Here is a 22,627-nt window from a genome sequence, read left to right on the forward strand (position 1 = left end):
CAGCAGACTCTGAAGACTTACGTGGGGCTGAAGGGTTCATTTCTTTCTTTCTTTTTTTTTTTTTTTTTTTTAAATTTTATTTATTTATTTATTTATTTATTCATTTATTTATTTTTGGCTGTGCTGGGTCTTCGGTTCGTGTGAGGGCTTTCTCCAGTTGCGGCAAGTGGGGGCCACTCTTCATCGCGGTGCGGGGACCGCTCTTCATCGCGGTGCGCGGGCCTTTCACTATCGCGGCCCCTCCCGTTGCGGGGCACAGGCTCCAGACGCGCAGGCTCAGCAGCTGTGGCTCACGGGCCCAGCTGCTCCGCGGCATGTGGGATCTTCCCAGACCAGGGCTCGAACCCGTGTCTCCTGCATTAGCAGGCAGATTCTCAACCACTGCGCCACCAGGGAAGCCCTCTTTCTTTTTTTTTTTAATATTTATTTATTTATTTGGTTGCACCGGGTCTTAGTTGCAGCTGGTGGACTCCTTATTTGCGGCCCCCTGGCTCCTTAGTTGCAGCACATGGGCTCCTTAGTTGCGGCAGGTGGGCTCCCTAGTTGCGGCATGCATGTGGGATCTAGTTCCCTGACCAGGCCCCCTGGATTGGGAGCATGGAGTCTTACCCACTGTGCCACCAGGGAAGTCCCTGAAGGGTCCATTTCTTTCTTTACTTTCCTCTTTTTTTTTTTTAATTGAAGTATAGTTGATTTATAATGTTGTATTAGTTTCTGCTGTACAGCAAAGTGATTCAGTTATACATGTATATATATATTCTTTTCCATTATGCTTTATAACAAGATATTGAATATAGTTCCCTGTGCTATACAGTAGGACCTTGTTGTTTATCTATTTTTTATATAGTAGTTTGTATCTGCTAAATTATCCTTCCCCCACCCCTTTTCCCTTTGGTAACCTTAAGTTTGTTTTCTATGTCTGTGAGTCTGTTCCTGTTCCATGAATAAGTTCATTTGTGTCATATTTTAGATTCCACATATAAATGATATCATATGGTATTTGTCTTTGTCTGACTTACTTCACTTAGTATGATCATCTCTAGGTCCATCCATGTTGCTGCCAATGGCATAATTTCTTTTTTTTATGGCTGAGTAGTATTCCATTGTCTATATGTACCACATCTTCTTTACCCATTCATCTGTCAATAGACATTTTGGTTGCTTCCATGTCTTGGCTATTGTGAATAGTGTTGCTATGAACATAGGGGTGCATGTATCTTTTTGAATTATGGTTTTCTCTGGATATATGCCCAGGAGTGGGATTGCAGGATCATATGGCAACTCTATTTTCAGTTTTTTGAGGAACCTCCTTATTCTTCTCCATAGTGGCTGCAACAACCTACATTCCCACCAACAGTGTAGTAGGGTTCCCCTTTGAAGGGTCCATCTCACATGGCTGTGTGCAGGTCACTAAAGTTCTTTGCCACGTGGGACTCTCCATGAGGCTGCCCACGATGTGGCTTCCCCCACAGTGAATGATCTGTGAGAGAGTGGGCACCTCCAGATGAAAGCTGCAGTCTTTTTATTACCCAAACACAGAATGACATCCCATCCCTTTTTCCATATTCTTTCCACTAGAAGCCAGTTACTAAGTTCAGGCCATATTCAGGGGAATTAAGTTCCACTTATGGAGGCGAAGAGTATCAGAGAATCTGTGGGCATGTCGTTAAAACCGCCACATCCCCCTACACTCAGGGCCGTATTTATGACGGGCAATGTTCATTGTAATCACAGGCAGCCTTTGGTTATGCCACTAATCAAATAAACAGGTTCATTTATTTCCTTTACTGGTTTTTTATTTTTAGACGTTGCTTTTTTTCCTTTCTGACCTAATTTTGTTTAATTGTATAAAATTACAAGGTATCAGTGTTTTTAGATGTTTCCTCTATGGCTAAGATTTCCAAGAAAGATGTCTTCGAATGTCCTGCCTGGAGTAACGGGCTGGTTGCCAGCATTCTGCACCCTCGGGCAGGGTTGCGGGGGGGGCGGGGGGGGGGTAGTTACTTTTTACTATGTGCATGATCACATTCTCCCCTTTCAAAATGTCCTCGATGCTGCAGGTTAACCATGAAAACAAAGACCATGTTTTCCCCTCTCTGGAGAATAAATCTCTAGTCCCAGGTGGGAGGGGGCATTGCATAGAGCAGTGTTTCTCAAATACCAGAGCATCAGAACCACCTAAGTACTTGATGGAAATGCAAATTCTACTGAATCAGAAACTCTGTGGATAGGGTCAGCAATCCAAGATTTTACAGACCCCTGGGTGATTCTGACATGCTCTAGAGTTTGAGAACCTTTGGCTTGGAGAAGGGAAAGAAATCTGAGGATCATGCTGCTTTACAAATAGCTTTCACCCAATCCTCCTTATTTTAGCACCTGTACCTCCCAGTTCCAGAAGGATCTGGTGCTTCCAATTTTGAGCCTTTTGGTAATTTTGCAGTCAGATTGAATTGGTTCTTAGTTTTCTCCCATTCTGGATTAGGATTTGCCTTTCTTACTACTGATTTGCCATTCATTTGTCCATTTTCCAGCTTCCAGAATTTTGTTGCTGTTGTTTCCTCTTCTGTTCTTCAGTTCTGTGTATTTATGTCTTAAACAAAAATCTGTTTACTGAGATGTTTACTGGCATTCTTTTGGGAAAGAATGAAATTAGATGTTATGTTTAGTGTACCATCTTAACCTAAATGATCTCATTCTCTGTAATGGCTACATGCTATTGTGCTATTTAGATTTACTGCCATTTACGTAATCCATTTCTAATTGATGGGCATTTAGATTATTTTCAACTTTTTTTTTTTAAACTCTTTTTTTTTTTTAATTTATTTATTTATTTATTTATTTTTGGCTGTGTTGGGTCTTCGTTTCTGTGCGAGGGCTTTCTCCAGTTGTGGCAAGCGGGGGCCACTCTTCATCGCGGTGCGCGGGCCTCTCACTGTCGCGGCTTCTCCCATTGCGGAGCACAGGCTCCAGACGCGCAGGCTCAGTAGTTGTGGCTCACAGGCTTAGTTGCTCCGCGGCATGTGGGATCTTCCCAGACCAGGACTCGAACCCGTGTCCCCTGCATTGGCAGGCAGATTCTTAACCACTACACAACCAGGGAAGCCCTCAACTTTTAAATGACATCTCATGTACAGTTCAAGGAGAGCTACAGGAAATTTTCTTTTTTCTTTTTCTTTTTTTTTTTTTTTAATATTTATTTATTTATTTGGCTGTGCCAGGTCTTAGTTGCAGCATGTGGGATTTTTAGTTGCAGCATGCGGGATCTGGTTCCCTGACCAGGGATGGAACCTGGGCCCCCTGCATTGGGAGCGTGGAGACTTAGCCACTGGACCACCAAGGAAGTCCCCGAAATTTTCTTGAAATATATTGCAAACGGCCCTTCAATGAAATTGTATCAGTTGAGTCTTATTTCCCCACACTTTTACCAATACTGTGCATTATCAGACTTTTTGACCTTGCCATTTGATATGTAAAAGGATAGTTTTAAAAGTAAGCACTACATTTCTTTTTTTTTCTTTTTTTTTTTTAATTAATAGCTACTTTATTTATTCATTTATTTTATTTCTTTTTGGCTGTGTTGGGTCTTCGTTTCATGTGAGGGCTTTCTCTAGTTGTGGCAAGCGGGAGCCACTCTTCATCGCGGTGCGCGGGCCTTTCACTATCGCGGCCCCTCCCGTTGCGGGGCACAGGCTCCAGACGCACAGGCTCAGCAGCTGTGGCTCACGGGCCCAGTCACTCCGTGGCATGTGGGATCTTCCCAGACCAGGGCTCGAACCCGTGTCCCCTGCATTAGCAGGCAGACTCTCAACCACTGCGCCACTAGGGAAGCCCAGCACTACATTTCTTTAGTAATGAGTACTTAGAGTTGTACACCCTTTCATGTATAAATTGTCCATTTATGTTACTTTTTCTATGAACTATTTGTTCAGGTTTTTTCATAGTTTTTCTGTTGGGCTATTTGTTCTTTTTATAATTTGCAAGAGTTTTGTTATTGTGGCATTTTTCATTTTTCACAGTTTGGGGAGGGTTCTTTTTTTTCCTGTAAAAAATAATCCTGCGTTTTTATGTAGTCAAATATGTTACTTCCCTCCTTTATGGCTGCTTCCCCACTGTAGTAGTATAAATAAATTCTCTTAGCGTGTTTAAAATTGTTATGATTTCATATTTTACATTTAAGTGCTGATGTGCATGGAATTTTTGTTGTTGTTGCTGTTATTAGGAGTGAGGTAGAGACTTAGCTTTATTCATCTCTTAAATGACTAGACAGTTATCCCAGCCCTTTTTATTGACTTATCCATTATTTTGCCACTGGTTTGATGTGCCCATTTTGTCACCTACTTAATTTCCATAAGTATTTGGGTCTATTTTTGAACACTTTCTTTTATGTTATTGATTTTTTTTTCTCTTTTACCAATACCAAACTGTTTTAATTGTTACCTTTACAATATTTTATTATGTGGTAGGATTAGTCTTCCATCTTTAGTCTTTCAGTATTTCCCCGGCTATTCCTGCAAGTTTACTTTTCTATGTAAACTTTCGTATTATTCTATCAACTTCAAAACAAAACAAAAACTCGAGATACCTGTTGATGTTTTAAGTTTATACATCAAATTAGGGGTGATATTTACAATATTGAGTCTTAGCTAAGAAAATGCCTTTCTACCTGTTCAAGTCTTCTCTGATGTGCTTCTTGTTTTAAAGTTTTCTTAAAATAGTCCCTGTCCATTTCTTAATATGTTTATTCCCAAATATTCTATGTTTCTAATACTAATATCATTATCAAAGGAGTCTTTTATTTCTTTATGAGAAATATTATGATATATATTTGTCTTCAAAATATAACCTACTTAAAAAATGTTAAATGTATAAAATAATGTCACACACATCCATGTACCTGGTACCTAGATTTAACACAGGTTATTATGAAATCTTTGCTTCTGATTTTTTAAGAAAATAATACATCACAGATAAAGCTGGGTTTATTTCCTGTTTCTTCTCCTCCCTCCTCAGAGGGAGGAGGAGGAATAGTATTTATCCTTCACACACATTTTTGTGATTTTTTACCACAAATGCATGCATCCACATACACTATATTTAATTTTTTGGTCTCTTTAAATTGTACATGAATATTCCATTGTACTTCCCTTTTTAAATTACTGATTTCTTTGATTTTATTGTAGTGCCTGTGGACTTATTTCTTTTACAGTCTGTTGCCTCATCTCACAAACCACTTCAGGTTTGTTTATTTTTAAACAGATTTATTTAGATATAAGTCACATACCATAGACTTCATCCATTTAAAGTACACAATTCAGTGGGGTTTGTATGTTAATTTTTTAAAATTGTGATAAAATATATATAACATAAAATTTGCCATTTTAACCATTTTTAAGTGTACAATTCAGTGGCATTAATTACATTCATAATGTTGTGTAACCATCACCATTATCTATTTACAAAATCTTTTCATCCACCCAGACAGAAACACTAACTATTATGCAATAACTCCCCATTTCCCCTTCCTTTCAGCCACCGGTAAGCGCTAGTCTACTTTCTGCCTCTGTGAATTTGCATATTGTAGATGTTTCACAAAAGTGGAACCATACAGTATTTTCCTTTTGTGTCTGACTTATTTCACTTAGCATAATGTTTTCAAGGTTCATGTTATAGCATGTATCAGAAGTTCATTTCTTTTCATGGGTGAATAATACTTCATTGTATATATACAGGCAGCCCTCCATGTCTGTGGGTCCCACATCTGCAGACTCAACCAACTACAGATTGAAAATATAAAAAAAAAAAAACAAAATTACAGAAAGTTTCAAAAAAGCCAAACTTGAGTCTGTTGCACGCAGGCAGTTTTTTACATAACATTTACATTGTATTTACAACTATTTACATAGCATTTACACTGTATTAGGTATTATAAGTAATGTAGGGCTGATGTGAAATATATGAGAGAATGTGCATGGAACATATGCAGATGTACTCAAGTCCCTTGAGCATCCTGGAATGTTGGTATCTGTGGGGGTCCTGAAATCAATAGTCTGCAGATACAGAGGGACGACTTGTATACCACAGTTTGTTTATCTATTCACCTCATTCATCTCTTGATGGACACTTGGGTTGTTTCCATCTTTTGGCTATTTTGAATGATACTGCATTGAACATGGGGGCACAAGTATCTGTTCAAGTCCCTGCTTTCGATTCCTTTGGGTATATACCTCTCAGTAGTGTTGCTGGCAGGTTTATTTTTAGAATCATTTTCTTTCTGAAATAATGAGCTTTTCTATGCTTAACATAGAAGAAAAATCCAAGTCAAATTTAAAAGCAGATATTTACATGTGCTTTTCTTGCACAAAATATCATCTAATCTTTGGCCTCATCATAACCTCACGTTTTTATTCTCCCATATATTTAGCTACTTCTTTCTGCCCCCTGCCCCACTCCTGTAACCCCTCACATTTTCTTGACCTTCCCTGGCTCTTAGGATTGATGGCTGTTAGAGTCTTTCACCATCACCCTCCGTAGCCCTCTCTGCTGCTGTGCAAGGGCCCCTGCTCCACAATCCACCGGCCTGGACCATTCTGCTGTCACACTCTGGCCCTGAAACCAGGCAGGAGAACTGTGAACTTCAGTGTGCACTGGCTGGAACAGGGATTTGTACTTCCAACCTCAACTGGACCTTTAATTATCTGCACTTCTCTATTTACACCCTGGTCTCTCCTCCCCATCTAGTGGGAACCAACACTGCCATGCTTTCTCCTTAAGGTACAGGTGATGCTATCTCCTCCTTCACCAGGAACATTAATGCTGCTGAATACACCATGTGACATAGTCAGCTAGGCATTTCAGAAAGGGTACTGAGTGAGGCACCAAAAGCGAATGTATATTTAAATGAGTAAAAAAAAAATCATTACCAACTTACCGTTACCAGGGGATAAGTGGGGGGAGGGATAAATTGGGAGATTGGGATTGACATATACCCACTACTGTATATAAAATAGATAACTAATAAGGACCTGCTGTATGGCACAGGGAACTCTACTCAATACTCCGTAATGGCCTATATGGGAAAAGAGTCTAAAAAGAAAAAAGAGGGCTTCCCTGGTGGCGCAGTGGTTGGGAGTCTGCCTGCCAATGCAGGGGACATGGGTTCGGGCCCTGGTCTGGGAGGATCCCACATGCCGCGGAGCAACTGGGCCCGTGAGCCACAACTACTGAGCCTGCGCGTCTGGAGCCTGTGCTCCGCAACAAGAGAGGCCGCGATAATGAGAGGCCCGCGCACTGCGATGAAGAGTGGCCCCCGCTTGCCGCAACTAGAGAAAGCCCTCGCACAGAAACGAAGACCCAACACAGCCATAAATAAATAAATAAACGCAAAGTTTAAAAAAAAAGAAAAGAAAAAAGAGTGGATATATGTATATGTATAACTGATTCACTTTGCTGTACACCTGAAATTAACACAATATTAATCAACTATACCCCAATAAAAATTGTTTAAAAATCATTACAAATTTTAAAATTTTTAAATTAAAATAATTGCAAACATCACAAAACTTAAAAACATATTTTGGCTTTATTAACTGAAACACCTCTGCCATCCTTCTTTCCTTATATTCTTTTGGCTGCATGCTGTTTTATTGTCTCTTCGGATGACAACAATGTTTGTAATCTTCTTCTCTAGAGAGACTGGCAATCTTTCTCAAGTGTGACTGATTGAAATTTGTTTTTTAGTATTGATAGTTCAGAAAAACAGGAAAGCTTCACATTTTGTTGCTGATAGCATTATATGAATATTTAGGATTGTTATCTAAACTGAGGAAATCTCTCTCAAATTCTTTCATGCATGAGCTGTAATATTTGGAAGAAATTTCTGTAGACAGGTCCTGGCCCCATAACATTTTTTTTTTTTAACATCTTTATTGGAGTATAACTGCTTTACAATGGTGTGTTAGTTTCTGCTTTATAACAAAGTGAATCAGTTATACATATACATATATCCCCATATCTCTTCCCTCTTGCATCTCCCTCCCTCCCACCCTCCCTATCCCACCCCTCTAGGTGGTCACAAAGCACCGAGCTGATCTCCCTGTGCTATGCGGCTGCTTCCCACTAGCTATCTATTTTACATTTGGTAGTGTATATATGTCCATGCCACTCTCTCACTTTGTCCCAGCTCACCCTTCCCCCTCCCCATATCCTCAAGTCCATTCTCTAGTAGGTCTGCGTCTTTATTCCCGTCTTGCCTAGGTTCTTCATGACCATTTTTGTTTGTTTGTTTTTTAGATTCCATATAAATGTGTTAGCATACGGTATTTGTTTTTCTCTTTCTGACTTACTTCACTCTGTATGACAGACTCTAGGTCCATCCACCTCACTACAAATAACTCAACTTCGTTTCTTTTTATGGCTGAGTAATATTCCATTGTATATATGTGCCACATCTTCTTTATCCATTCATCTGTTGATGGACACTTAGGTTGCTTCCATGTCCTGGCTATTGTAAATAGAGCTGTAGTGAACATTGTGGTACATGACTCTTTTTGAATTATGGTTTTCTCAGGGTATATGCCCAGTAGTTGGATTGCTAGGTTGTATGGTAGTTCTATTTTTAGTTTTTTAAGGAACCTCCATACTGTTCTCCATAGTGGCTGTATCAATTTACATTCCCACCAACAGTGCAAGAGGGTTCCCTTTTCTCCACGCTCTTTCCAGCATTTATTGTTTGTATATTTTTTGATGATCTGGCCCCATAACATTTTAAACCCTGTTTCCCCTCCACAACCCACATATTTCTGGAGCTGGATGCCTTAGAGCACAATCATATTGCGAGTCAGCATAATCTGTTAGCAATAATTTACCTACTCATAGGAGTGACAGTGAACCTTGTAAATATATTCTACACCCAAATTAAATAAATCCCCACCTCAGCTCTCCTTTGGTTGAATCTCAAAGATGCCTGTAGCCACTCTAAAGCCTCCTGACCCAAGAGGATGTTTAACACAGGAAAGCTGGAGCAGATAGAGGCGAGGGTCTTAGCCTTTTGTGGTTAAACTGCATTACTTCTGCAAATTTTACAAAAACCTATGACCATGAGAACGCACTGCTAGGACCCTCCCTTGGGGCACTTCTGGCTGCAGAAGATGAGTTCAGCAGCTGCTGCAGTAACCTAGGAATTAGATGATGGCAGGGCCAATGGGGAGTGGAGAGGAAGCAGTTGATTTGAAAAATATTCAGGAGGTAAAACTGGTGGAATTTGGCAACTGGCTGAATGCCGGTGTGAGGAAGAATGAGGAGTCATTGATTTGTCCAGGTTACAACCTTGGTTGGATAACTAGATGGGTATTGGGGTCAGCAGCTAACATAGAGGGTTGCAGAGAAGGCGCAGGTGGGAAGGGGGAGGGAGAAGCAAGTTGAGCTCAGGATGCGTCTGAGGACATCCAGTTGGAGGTGTCTGTCTGGCAAGCATCTCACTTAAGAGTGAGAAGCTCCAGGAAGAATCCGTTAGGCACGGATTCTGCAGTCATTGTGGAGGTGGAGGCTGAAGTCCAGGAGAGGTTGAGATTGCACGCAGAAGCTGAGTGAGAAGGGCAGCGGGCCAAGCAAAAGACAAACCCAGAGGATCCCAAGCATTTAACCAGTGGCCACAGTAAAATGAACCCATGAAGGAGACAGAGTCTTCAGAAAGTAATGTAATCCAGTAGCTTATGATAGATTGCAGCTTAAGATGTGGTCATCTTTCCCCACTTCTCTTTTTTGATATTTCAGGTTTGGAAGAGAGAAATGAACGACTTTAAAAGTGAGCTCTTTCTTATGAGCCTTTGTAGATGTTCACTTCGATGGTTTGTTAGATGGTATTCAAAGTATTTGTCTGCGTCGAGGAAAAGAAATGGGATCATAAACACCCCCATATAGCTCTTCCTGCCTCTTTCCTTCACCAAAGGCTTAAAAAGTCGAATGGGTCTCTTCTTTAGTTCATCTCAAGAGTAAGCAGGGTGGAGATGGACAGTCTCTTTCAATTACATGGACTCCCAGAGATGGGAATTTCCCAGCAGGCTGCACAAGCTTGTGCTCAGCGGTGAAGACTCCAGGCAGCCCTTTGCACAGGACTATTCACGGCGTGACAAAGCTCATGACATTTGCATTTTTAAATGTATTCTCTTTGGTGTGGGTAAAACTCAACCAGACATGGTTAACACCTTGACCTCGAGGATGAAGCGTAATACTATAGGGTAGCGCCCTCCTCCTTGGTAGCAATTCCTGAGAGGGGCAGTGGTGAGTTTATTTTTGTATGCTTTTGAATGAATTTCAGACCGATTTTTTTAAAGAGTTTTGTTCCAGTTCTTCATAGGGATTCCATCAAACATGAGTCCAGCTGACTTTCTGAAGATGGGTCACTCTGCAGAAATTAAGTTGTAGTTGAGGACCTTGATGACTGGAGGGGATCTCGGAATTCCATGAGGGTGGTAGTGAGGCTGGGCGGGGACTGGACATGAGAGGATGGCCATCGTGATTTTCAGTACTTCAGAAGCTTAATGAAGTTTGAAACTTGACCCAGGACCAGTCTACACTGGCTGATTGATTGTCCATCTTGGTTTATGGCTGGAATGACATTAGCTCAGTGGGTAGACACAGCTGTCTCTTGATGATCCATGTTGCTGGTGGACACAGTGTTTATGTCTGATTATTAAGGATTTCGATGTGAATATTACTTAATGAATGTTAGTCTTTTTTAAAAAAAATTATTGAAGTATAGTTGATTTACAACGTTGTGTTAATTTCTGCTACAGCAGAAGTGACTCAGTTATACATATATATATATATATTCTTTTTCGTATTCTTTTCCATTATGGTTTATCACAAGATATTGAATATAGTTCCCTGTGCTATACAGTAGGACCTTGTTGTTTATCCATCCTATATATAATAGTTTGCATCTGCTAATCCAAATAGATAGTCTTTTAAAGCGTCACGTGTACTCTTGTGGCATTAGTCTATTCATTTCCTACGGACCTGGCTTTTCTAGTCTGTCTTCCAGAGTGGTTTCTCTGAAATGCTGATCTGGTCAGGATGCCTTCCATGACTCTGCCCCTGTTTTCATCAAGCCTCATCTCTCAATTCTCCCCCTTTTTTTTTTGTACCACTTTAAAAATATTGAAGTGTGGTTAATTTACAATGTTGTGTCAGGTTCGGGGTGTACAGCAAAGTGATTTAGTACTTTTTCATTCTTTTTCAGATTCTTTTCCATTATAGGTTATTACAAGATATTGAATATAGTTCCCTGTGCTATTCAATTCTCACTTTCTTGTATGAGTCTCTAGCCTTAAAATGAAGGTACATAAAATTCTAGAATTTTACAGGAGGTGCAGTTTACAGCTCCTGACTTCTGCACAAACTGGTCCCTCTGCCCTTATCCATCTGAAAATGAGGACACATCTCATTACCTTCTCTGGGGTTTGTCTTTGATTCGTCTCTCTGAAGGTTTAGTCACACTTTGTTTTCTGTCACCACATTATACTGTGGAAATCTTGAAGACACAACTTCTCCTAGTTTGCTAATATAACTTGTTTATACATTCTCACTCTGGACTAGGGGCTGTTATTATCCTTAGTACCAAGCATAAGACCTGACACAAAGTACTTTCCTTTTTTTTGCCACGGCTTGTGGGATCTTAGTTCCCCGACCAGGGACGGAACCCGGGCCCTGGCAGTAAAAGCGTGGAGTCCTAAACTCTGGCCAGGGAATTCCCCAGAGTACTTTCTAAGAGCTTTTTAGATAAATGAATGAAAACATTAGAGATCTTGGGAAAAGAAAAGTTGGTCACCATTGAATCTATTGGATTACACTGGGAAAAGAGCAGCTTCCCATGTTGAATTTGTCCATCTAAACAGGTAGGATAAGAAGCAGTATTTATGACTGCTCTGAAAACTATGATTAAAGTACAAATTACTATGGAGAAATAAAGGTTCAGAAGTATAATATTTTGGCATATTTGTCTACTTCTTTTCTGACATATTAATTAGTTGGACAGAAGATTAGAATTTTGCTGTATGATAATCAATGAAAACTCAATATAAACTGATAATATAAACTCCCTCCCTTCAGAGTCTGTTTTACCATGTACCTTTTTCCTTTTCTCCTCCACTTCAGTCTTCTGTTGTCACCTTCATTCTCTCTACTTGTTTTTGCTTTCGGTTTGAAGTCTTTTGTTCTATAATTATTTGAATGGTTCCTGGAGCTTAAAGAACAGACATACAAAGATATACACTTAGATTCTGTTTTGGGGAGAGTTTTTGGTTCCTTTGCCTTTCCAAAAATCACTGGCACTGTTGTTTGACTCTTTGACCCTCCTTTTGAAACATGAATTGTATAGATATGTTTCTGAGAGTTTAACGGCTGTTTTTCCTTTCTGTCTTTTTCCACTATGGTTTATAGTTTGAAAAAGTACCGGAAGGCCCTATCCCTCCATCCACACCGAAGTTTGCATATGGAAAAGTTGGTCTGAAAAAGGTAAGGAAAAAAAAATGACAGAAACACTGAGAGTGAGGAAGTGGAGTTCAGCAGTCGTGAGTGAAAGTGTTATGCTGGGGAATCGGTTCGTTATTTTTCTGTGAACTTGTTTTCTGTGAGACTGATGGGGTGGATGATGTGTCTGGGAAAACGGGGACACGGGAGGTGAGAGACTCTGTGTGCATGTTGACAGGGTGAGCACATGGGGCACGAGCGGGCATTCTTACATCATTTTGGTTCCATTATCCACGTCAAAAGCAGCACTAGGAGCCCTTGTGGGAATAACGTGCAGCCTTATTGTTATGGCTGGTGATGTTCTTTTCTATAATTCACCTTTCTCACAGGGGGTTCTCAAAAGCCACAGGCATTAACCCTCAATTATACACTCCCCTCCATCTCAAAATTATGTCCTCGTGGCTTGTGGCTTATATGGTAATTGGGACATCAGGGGGGAAAGCTAGAAATGAATCATAAATATGAGTGAAGACCATTTTATTCTAGGGAAAGAGACAAAGAAGCGAGGTTTCATTTGATAGGAGTGACGTAAGCCCAAATCAATTTGTTTTAACCATCTGTGTCTTCAGGTTTTCCCCTCTAATAATCCCTAACTCCTACATGGGTTAACTCACAAGGAAAAAAAAGTTACATATTTCTTAAGAATCTTGATAATTCTAATATAGCATCATAAGTTTTTATCTTTAAGCAAAATACCAAACATGATTGTATAATTTTTCCATTCGTGAAGCCCTTTGATACATTATTGGTTGGTTGAGCTCTTGTAACATTTTCCACCTAGTGTCGGATACGTGTGTTATGATCTACAAAGAATGTGGTCTCTCTGCCTGATAGGAATCTTGCTTTAGATTAACCAAACTTTAATCACACTTGTAAAGGGAGTACCTTCTGCTTGTTCATTGCTACTGCTACTTAAGGAAAGGGTTGGTTTGTGTCTTTTTAAAAAAATTTTTTATTTTTAGTTGTGTTGGGTCTTCATTGATGCGCGTGAGCTTTCTCTAGTTGTGGCGAGCAGGGGCTACTCTTCGTGGTGGAGCATGGCCTTCTCATTGCGGTGGCTTCTCTTGTTGTGGAGCACGGGCTCTAGGGTGCATGGGCTTCAGTAGTTGTGGCGCACGGGCTTAGTTGCTCCACAGCATGTGGGATCTTCCTGGACCAGGGATCAAAGCTGTGTCCCCTGCATTGGCAGGCAGATTCTTAACCACTGTGCCACCAGGGAAGTCCCGGTTTATGTCTTTATAGAGCTGTGAAAATTTTATTTTTATGCAACAGAAAATAACTGCTAATATTTCAAACAACAACATTGCTACAACATAGCTACCTTAGTACCAGAGCGCATTTTGTTTACCAGGAAGGAAAATTGTGAGACCAGAAACTAAATATATACAATTGAAGATAGCAAATCGGCATATAACTAAATGAAGTTTAAGTAGAACATAGTTATATAGGATAAAAGCTTTCACCATGAGTTGAGTTCCTTTAGTTGTCCAAGTGGGAAAGCACCCACTCAGCTGAATTGATGGATTGTACTTAAGACTGTTTTCTTCCATGCTGCCTATTGGCGAGGTAACCATGAAAAGTGTTTATAAAATTCCTGACCAGTATCGTATTAGGGAAAGCCCTGGGTTTGGAGCCAAACCTAACTGCAAATCCTGTCTGCGCCTTGATTCAAGTGAGCTGCTCTGAGCCCCGTTTCTTCTTTCCTGAAAAGGGACAGTAATGCCTGCCTTTCCCGGTGTTGTGAGGATTCAGTGAGGTATGCGGTAAAGTGATGTCTCCCCTGGAGTTTGGTGAGGCACTTATAGCCATTATCATTGTTGTTATTGCATCAGAATAAACACCGTGAGCTGCAAGAATACACAATCATAAGTATTAATTGAGTGTCTACCTTGTGCTGGCATTGGAGGTAAGCACAGTACAGACCCTGCCCTTAAGGAGCTGATGGTCAGCAAGGACAGCAGTGGTATAAACAACTGGAAAGTGATACAGGCGTGGAAATATGCTGCAGACAAATTCAGAGGAGGGCACAGTCGGAGCTACTTCATTGGGAGTGGTGGGAAGGCTTTACGGAGCTTTGGTTTTCATGCATTTTAAGGGCCTTTCATATACAGGAGGTTGGGTTTGCAAATAGGTATGTTGAAACTATTTTTAAGTTTATCATCTGTTAATTTTCATCCAGAGTTAAGGAATAGATGGAATTGATTGAAGGTGACTGGGGGACAGCACTAAGTAGAATTTGAACCATTTCAATTTATTTAGGAGTTTGGTCAATGACGTTATTCTCTACTGTGATTACCAGGGAGGGGTGACAGTGAGTGAATGCTGCTTTTGTTTCTTTTCAGTTAAAGACAGTGGAGGAAGCTCTCAACCTTCTGTGTCCCTCTGGACCCATAAAAAGCGTTTATCCCTTGACATTTATCCAGGTGAAACAGGTAGGCCTTCAAAGGTAATGCTTCACCTTTTTTCTACTTGCAAAAATGTGCTTTCTGCACTGCCTGTTCTGAACACAGAGACCAAAACGGTAAGTAGATAAATCAGACCCCACGTAAATTAACCATGGATCTCCACACTCTCTTTAGTTCTAAGTACCACATGGTGAGCTGATCTTTCCTGTGTTTTCCCCCCATTTCTTATTATCAGATAGGTAGTAGCTCAACCTGCTTCAGCATAATTCTGTACAAGCTATAAATTGAGTATATTTAGGACATAATTAATCTTTCTTATAAGTTATCAGAGGAAAACCACTATTTTATTACTCAAAAAAGACAATTATTTGTCCTTAGCTCAAAGGTATAAGGACTGTGTTCTTAATAGATTAGGTTATTAGAGATTCTTTTTCCTGCTTTTGAAGAGAACAAGAACAGAGTACATCGTGTGTGTGTGTGTGTGTGTGTGTGTGTGTGTGTGTGTCTGTGTCTGTGTGTTTAATCTCCAGGCCACAGCCCCATCTTTATTGTAAAAGTTTTCCCCAACTTTTTATTTTGGAAAACTTGTCAGAATAGTACAACAAACACCCATAAAGCTTTCACCTAGATTCACCAAGTGTTAACAGTTACTTCACTTGCTTTATCTTTCTCTGTGTGTATACGCAGTCAACTGCTTTTTTTTTCAGCCGTTTGAGGTAGTTGTCAACATCATGACACTTCACCTTTATATATTACAGCATATATTTTTAAGAAGGACATTATCCTACACGACCATAAATAATGATCACCCTTAAGAAATTTAGCATTGGGACTTCCCTGGTGGCACAGTGGTTAAGAATCCGCCTGCCAATGCAGGGGATATGGGTTCGAGCCCTGATCCGGGAAGATCCCACACGCCGCGGAGCAACTAAACCCGCGAGCCACAGCTACTGAGCCCGTGTGCCTAGAGCCTGTGCTCCGCAACGAGAAGCCACCGCAACAAGTCCGCACACTGCAACAGCGAGTAGCCCCAGCTCACCACAACTAGAGAAAGCCCACGCAGCAACAAAGACCCAACGCAGCCAAAATTTAAAATATAAATAAATAAATAAATTTGTTTTTTAAAAAAGAAAGAAATTTAGCATTGATACAATCCTATTATCTAATACACATTCCACAGTCAGGTATCCCTGGTCATTCCAACAGTGTCCTTTATAGCTTAACTTTTTTCAGTCCAGTTTCCAGTTCATGATCACACATTGTCTTCTTTCATCTGAAACGGTTCCTGAGTCTTTTTCTCTCTCTCTCTCATGACATGGACATGTCTGAAGAGTTCAGCCCAGTTTTGTATACGGCCCCTCACTGGTTAGATTCAGTGAAACATTTTTGGCACAAACATGACAGTGGTGATGTGTTCTTCTCAGGGCACCATTTCAGGATGCCCATGAGGTCACTTTTTGCCTTAGGTTCAATGTTCAGTTTGATCACTTAGGATCTCAGCCCCGTTTTTTGAAATGGAAAGTTATCTCGGCCCTCCTTTCTGACTTCCCGGGGAGATCACCTTCTAGAGGGAATAATAGCACATCCGATCTCACTTTAACGTATTTTGCCTCCAGTTACTATTGTTATACTTGCAATTTCACTCCAACAGCACTGCTTTGTGATAAATAAAAATGAATAATTAAGCTCCCCACCCCACACTTTTTTATTAACGTTGGGTAGGTTCTTTCTCTGGTTCTAACACACACTGACTGTACGTCCACGTCTTCATCTACCTGTCTTCTCCACCTAGTAGGGTCTGAGCACATCAGACAAGACACGACACAGAGCAGTAGGAACCTGGGAAGTGAATCCCAGGTTCATGTGTGGACACCGGCAGCCCTTGTTCTTCCTCAGACCCCTTCTGCTCTCTCCTCTTTGGCCAAGGCAGTGCTCTCGGATCGGGTGGGGCTCCTGGGCCCTGGCTGTTTCAGATCTGGGACAAGCTCATAGAAGATTTATTTCCAGCAAACCCCTTGGCGGGCACACCTGCAGGGAGTGGGATGCAGCCCTGGTACCCCTGCAGCTGCCCCCCACCCCATCCCTGGAGGCCTCAGCTTTGCCTTTGCAGGGAGCATCTCAGCTTCTGCTCCCCTCCTGGAAACCCCTGGCTAAGTTTTCCTCGGCCTCTGAACTAGGACACACCACTTTGGTACTTTCAAAAGATAAAAACAAGAGAGAGATGGAGATTTGGGGTCTGGGAGGGAGGCATCCTTGCACTTGAAGGTTTGGCTGGCGACAGCAATAGCATTTCTTGAGTTCAGCACTTTCCTGCAACACAGGAACGTGTGTTAGCGTTTTCCTTCCACTCCTGCAAGTCACCTCTCCACTTGCCTGGGGTGCACTTTCTTGCTTTTGGGGCCCGAGGAGTAGGGAACTTTGTCTCTGTTCCCTGCTGGATTTCCATTTGGACTCTCTTGTATGACTCAGGATTTATCCACCTCCACCAGCTAATGGCCACAGCAGGAAGCCACGAACCGAGGCTGATGGTTGGGGCCTTCCTTTGGGACCAGGGATCCCAGCTCTCAAAGTACTTTCTGACTTAGCGACAGGTTACACCCCCATCTCTATCGGTTTCCCTCATGCCTCCACTTTAAACAGTTTCTGATTGACTCTTGTTTTGTATGTTAGAGCGGATTTAGCCCAAGAATCTGGAGAACGTTTTACCGAGCATTCTGTTGCCGTTTGCCTTTTTTTTTTTTTTTAATTGAGAGTTATGTTTTATTCGGCGGAGATTTATTATTTTTTTAAATTAATTAATTAATTTTTGGCTGTGTTGGGTCTTCGTTTCTGTGCCAGGGCTTTCTCCAGTTGCGGCAAGCGGGGGCCACTCCTCATCACGGTGTGCGGGCCTCTCACTATCGCGGCCCCTCCCGCTGCAGAGCACAGGCTCCAGATGCGCAGGCTCAGTAGTTGTGGCTCACCGGCCCAGTTGCTCTGCGGCATGTGGGATCCTCCCAGACCAGGGCTCGAACCCGTGTCCCCTGCATTAGCAGGCAGACTCTCAACCACTGCGCACCAGGGAAGCCCGCCATTTGCCTTTTGTTGTTGTTGTCTTTGGTTCTGGTTTTTGAGGTAACAGAAATAACTTTGGGATATATATGATGTGATCCCCCTGAGTGATTCTGGGCAAATCACTTAAAACATTCCAGGGTCCAGTTCCCTCTTGTGGGAGGTGAGGTGACGTTTGACAAAACACTCTTCAGGCTTCCTTGCAGTTCGCTGCTGTGATAACTTTATTCTATGACCCGAAGATTGAAGCCGGTTCTCTTCTCTCAGCTGGAATTTTTGCCGAGGCTGAGGAAGCATTTCATTCCTCTGGTTTTAGAAATGTCACTTTCACACAGATCGAGGGTGACCAAGTTCTCCTAACATGAATGGCAAGAGTGATGTCTTTTTCTTGCATCCTTCTCTAACCAGTACTTCGGGTTTGTGCTGTACCGAACAACACTTCCTCAAGACTGCAGCAACCCGACACCCCTCTCTTCGCCCTTCAATGGCGTCCACGATCGGGCCTACGTCTCTGTGGATGGGGTAAGAATTCTCTCTATACTTGTGTGTCTGCCCCCACGGGAGAGGGGGTTTGTGGGTTGCACTTGGTAACATGACAGTCAAGGCAGTGGCCGCCTTTCCATCCTCAGGCTCTACGCCTCCTCGTGATGCCCCTTAGCTGTGCCCCTTGCTTGCTGATGTAGCCTCACCTGTGCTCTATCTACCTGAGATACACCCCCTCACCCATCCGAACCGCAGGCCTGTGCTTAAGGCCCCACCTCCTCGGAAAGCTTCCTGGTTGCCCCAGTTCAGGGCCATCCCCTCTGACTGACCATGTGTGTCACGCATGTCTTCTTTGCTCCTGGAGGGCACAGTCTGTTTTGTACACACCAGATGACTCATTTAACTTTGGGTCTTCATTACACGAGAAATTATATTCTGTAGGATTGTTCATGATAATTAGAGCTAAAGGACACAAAGACTTTGGTCTTGTAGCAAAGTAAAGATAACATTTTAGGATTTCCCTTCCTCTCACTGAACATGTGAGAAAAAACACATGAAGAGATTTTTCGTAACCAAGAAAATTTGTTCAGAAAATTTTAAATGAAAATATTTCCATTCTGTTGTCATTAGCGGCTTTAATTTCAGTGGCGGCAAGTGTCTAAGACATTATGTGTATACTGGCAGCAATTGTTTCTAAAATTCCAATCTGGGGGTTGTCTTAGTGAATTATGGTCATTTTCTTAAAAATCTTGCATTTTAAAAAACTAGGAATATGTTGCTGCTAAAATACCTGTTGCTTCCCCTCATTCTATTATTTCATCTTTGTGGTTAATGCATCATATCAGGTATTTTGAAGTGAGACTACTCTACCTAACTCGCTGATTTTATCTCGTTTGTCTGATTTTGTCTCCTCTCTCCATGTTGTTCAGAAGCTACTTTTTGTGACTGCCTTTTTGCTGTGAGAACGTGAAGAGGTTCCTGTATTAGGAATCTTCCCCTGGAATTTTTGCCTCTATCCCCTTTCTGTTAAAAATAGATACACAGGCTACTCAACACTCTGTTATAACCTATATGGGAAAAGAATATGAAAAAGAATGCATATGTATGTATGTATAACTGAACCACTTTGCTGTACACCTAAAACGAACACAATATTGTAAATCAACTACACCCCAATATAAAATAAAAATTAAATTTAAAAAATAAAGGACTTTCCTGATGGTCCAGTGGTTAGGACTCCGAGCTTCCACTGCAGGGGGCGCAGGTTCGACCCCTGGTCAGGGAACTAAGATCCCACATGCCATGCAGTGGGGCCGAAAAATAAGATAAAAATAAAAAATAATAATAAATACAAAATTTAAAAATAAAAATAGAAATAGATGCACAGCAAAACATCCCAGAGCTAAGGAAACGAGCCTTGCCCCTTCCTTGCTGGGAGCTGAGTCAGCTGACCTTCTTGTGTAGAAAGCAGTGATTTCAGGAACGTGGGCATCTGGCCAGTAACTTGGGCAAAGGAGCCATCAGAGCATTTCCTCCCAAGTCTGGTGACACTTCCAGGCAGGAAAATGAGTGCTGAATTAACTGAGCGCGCTGCCTCTCTGCTGACCCTCCCACCCTAGTTAATTCTCATTTGGCATTGAACCAACAGGTCCCCCACGGAGTCCTTGAGCGAGATATTGTGATCACCCTGAACATAACAGGGAAAGCTGGAGCCGCCCTGGACCTCCTGGTGGAGAACATGGGGCGTGTGAACTACGGCAGTTCTATCAACGATTTTAAGGTAGGCCTAGCTTCCCTGTAAGGAGTGAGGTTCAAAGGTTGACCTGTGCCTAAGCCACTAGGGAAGTTTCTGTAAATCCATTTTAAAACTCTCCCACATACACGCTTTCCCTCCAGCCCTGTTCACATAGAAGTAATTTTTAAAAGCACACCCACCTTTCCGTATCTGATGAGTGAACCTACCCTGATTTGTTTTGCAACCTAGAAGTTGGGTTATTTTGAAGAACTGTTTTCCTCTGCAGGTGATGAGAAAGTTGAGCTTTGCAAACAGAAGCCTTCCTTTGTGTTTGAATTCAGTCATCCTTCAGTAAGAAACAGGAGGAGAAAGCCACTGCACCGTGCTTTTCCTTTGCTTAAAAAACCCACCGAGCTCGCAAAAGGCACTCCCTTGCCAACAAAGCCAGCTTAACATTTGGTTTGCTCTGTTTTCTGGATGTGGATGAACCAGGACAAACTCTTGAATTGCAGAGAGCCTTTCCCTTGGTGCACTGCCTCTCACTTCTGTTGGTTAGTCTGTGCCTAGGTGTCTAGTCCAAATACGTTTTTCTAATGTATATTTTGAGAGCATTATTCAGCAAACATTTGTGAAGCTCATACTCTGTGCACATGCTCCGTGAGGTGCTTTGGGGGGGTGCAAGGATGTTGAGATATAGGCTACCCCATGGGTAGCTCACCATCTGCTAGAGGAGGGAAGTCTTCACTGAGGGAATGATGGCATCACCTACTCTAGGAGAAGACAGGTGTCTGGGGCTATTTCCTGACCCTCCTGGTGGCACCTCGGAGGCAAGGCAATGACACTCTTAGGGAATAGCCATACAGGGGCCACTTTTGTCTCCAGTAGAAATGTCCCTGTTACAGTCCTTGTGCTCAGGCTGTAATTAGTGGCCTTCCTGCTTGGCTGTCACAGGCCACGCTGACCTATAGAGTGATGGGGACTCTTATGAGGTGTCTTAAGTCCCCAGGACCCAGCAAAGAGCCTGGCACACAGCTGCCTTGTTAATGCTTATTGAATTACTAATTGAACAATTGAGGCTTGGTATTGAGACGTATCCTGCGACTAATTTGGGATCCCACTGGGTTGGAGAAGTTCCCCTCATAAAAGGCTGGGAAGAGGGACTTCCCTGGTGGCACAGTGGTTAAGAATCGGCCTGCCAATGCAGGGGACACAGGTTCGAGCCCTGGTCCGGGAAGATCCCACATGCCGCGGACCAACTTACCCGTGCACCATAACTGCTGAGCCTGCACTCTAGAGCCCGCGAGCCACAACTACTGAGCCCACATGCCACAACTACCGGAGCCCGTGCACCTAGAGCCCGTGCTCCGCAATAAGAGAAGCCACCACAATGAGAAGCCCGCGCACCACAATGAAAAGTAGCCCCCGCTCCCTGCAACTAGAGAGAGCCTGCACACAGCAATGAAGACCCAACACCGCCAAAAAATAATTAATTAATTATTTTTTAAAAAGGGTGGGAAGAGAAAGCCAGATGAACCATGAGCAAAGGCTTCGATGCAGTGGCTGATGCCATGGGCGCCCCAGGCCCCTGCCCCTGCTGGACAAATAGAGCAACTTCAGAAAGTGAGTCTGAGGCTCCCCATCATCATCACGGCCCTTTCTATCCTTTCACAGTGGGCTGGATGTTCTTTTGCATCCTCCCCCCCTCCACTCACTCTCTCATCCTCAAATTGCATCATTTCCTCCATTCTAGCAACGTCTCTGAACCAAACACTGAAGATTGGGGATTTGGGATCAAAAGCTCTGGCCTCAAGCCAGATCTGTCACTTTGATGTACACACCGTTTGAGTCTGCATGTACTGTTTGTGTTTCATATCCCAGTTTGCTTTTCCCAGGAATTCAGGGCTGGAACACAGAGTCACTTGAAGCCTCCCTCCACCCCCACCCCCAGCTCATTGCTCTGTTTCTCCTTTACAGGGTCTTATTTCTAACCTGACCCTTGCTTCCAAAATCCTCACCGACTGGGAGATCTTCCCACTGGACATGGAGGATGCAGTATGCAACCACCTGGGGACCTGGGATGGCCATGACAGCGGCTGTGCCCACAGCGCATCTGACTACACACTCCCGGCCTTTTATGTGGCTAATTTCTCTATTCCCAGTGGGATCCCAGACTTGCCCCAGGACACCTTTATCCAGTTTTCCGGATGGACCAAGGTATGTGTCTCCATGGGAAGTGTTTGAATTCAGGCCTCAGACGTCTGGTTTTCAGTCTCTGATTGAGAATCAAAAAGAGCCGCTAATGGGATGCTGTGTGACAGTCTGGGAGTGGAGGGTTTTCTTTGGAAGTTTACCCATTTCTCAGGAGCAGGACCATGGCAGATCTTTGAAGATGCAATGGTCAGCATGAAGGTACACCATCTACCCC

The 22,627-nt window shown here is 42.5% G+C and overlaps 1 protein-coding gene across 3 annotated transcripts in view; it reads left to right on the plus strand.

The window, feature by feature from the left end:
- The window catches only part of GLB1 (galactosidase beta 1), a 91,814-nt gene that overhangs the window by 45,436 nt on the left and 23,751 nt on the right, over positions 1–22,627 (plus strand). For all 3 annotated transcript variants that reach the window (XM_007191525.3, XM_007191524.3, XM_057554547.1), the window contains exons 11-15: positions 12,439–12,513; positions 14,871–14,960; positions 18,393–18,506; positions 20,116–20,247; positions 22,177–22,416. In XM_007191525.3, coding sequence (XP_007191587.2) covers positions 12,439–12,513; positions 14,871–14,960; positions 18,393–18,506; positions 20,116–20,247; positions 22,177–22,416 — 651 coding nt within the window. The remainder of the gene's footprint in view (positions 1–12,438; positions 12,514–14,870; positions 14,961–18,392; positions 18,507–20,115; positions 20,248–22,176; positions 22,417–22,627) is intronic.

This window comes from Balaenoptera acutorostrata, chromosome 10 (genome assembly GCF_949987535.1).
Source record: "Balaenoptera acutorostrata chromosome 10, mBalAcu1.1, whole genome shotgun sequence".
Classification (NCBI taxonomy): Eukaryota; Metazoa; Chordata; class Mammalia; order Artiodactyla; family Balaenopteridae; genus Balaenoptera; species Balaenoptera acutorostrata.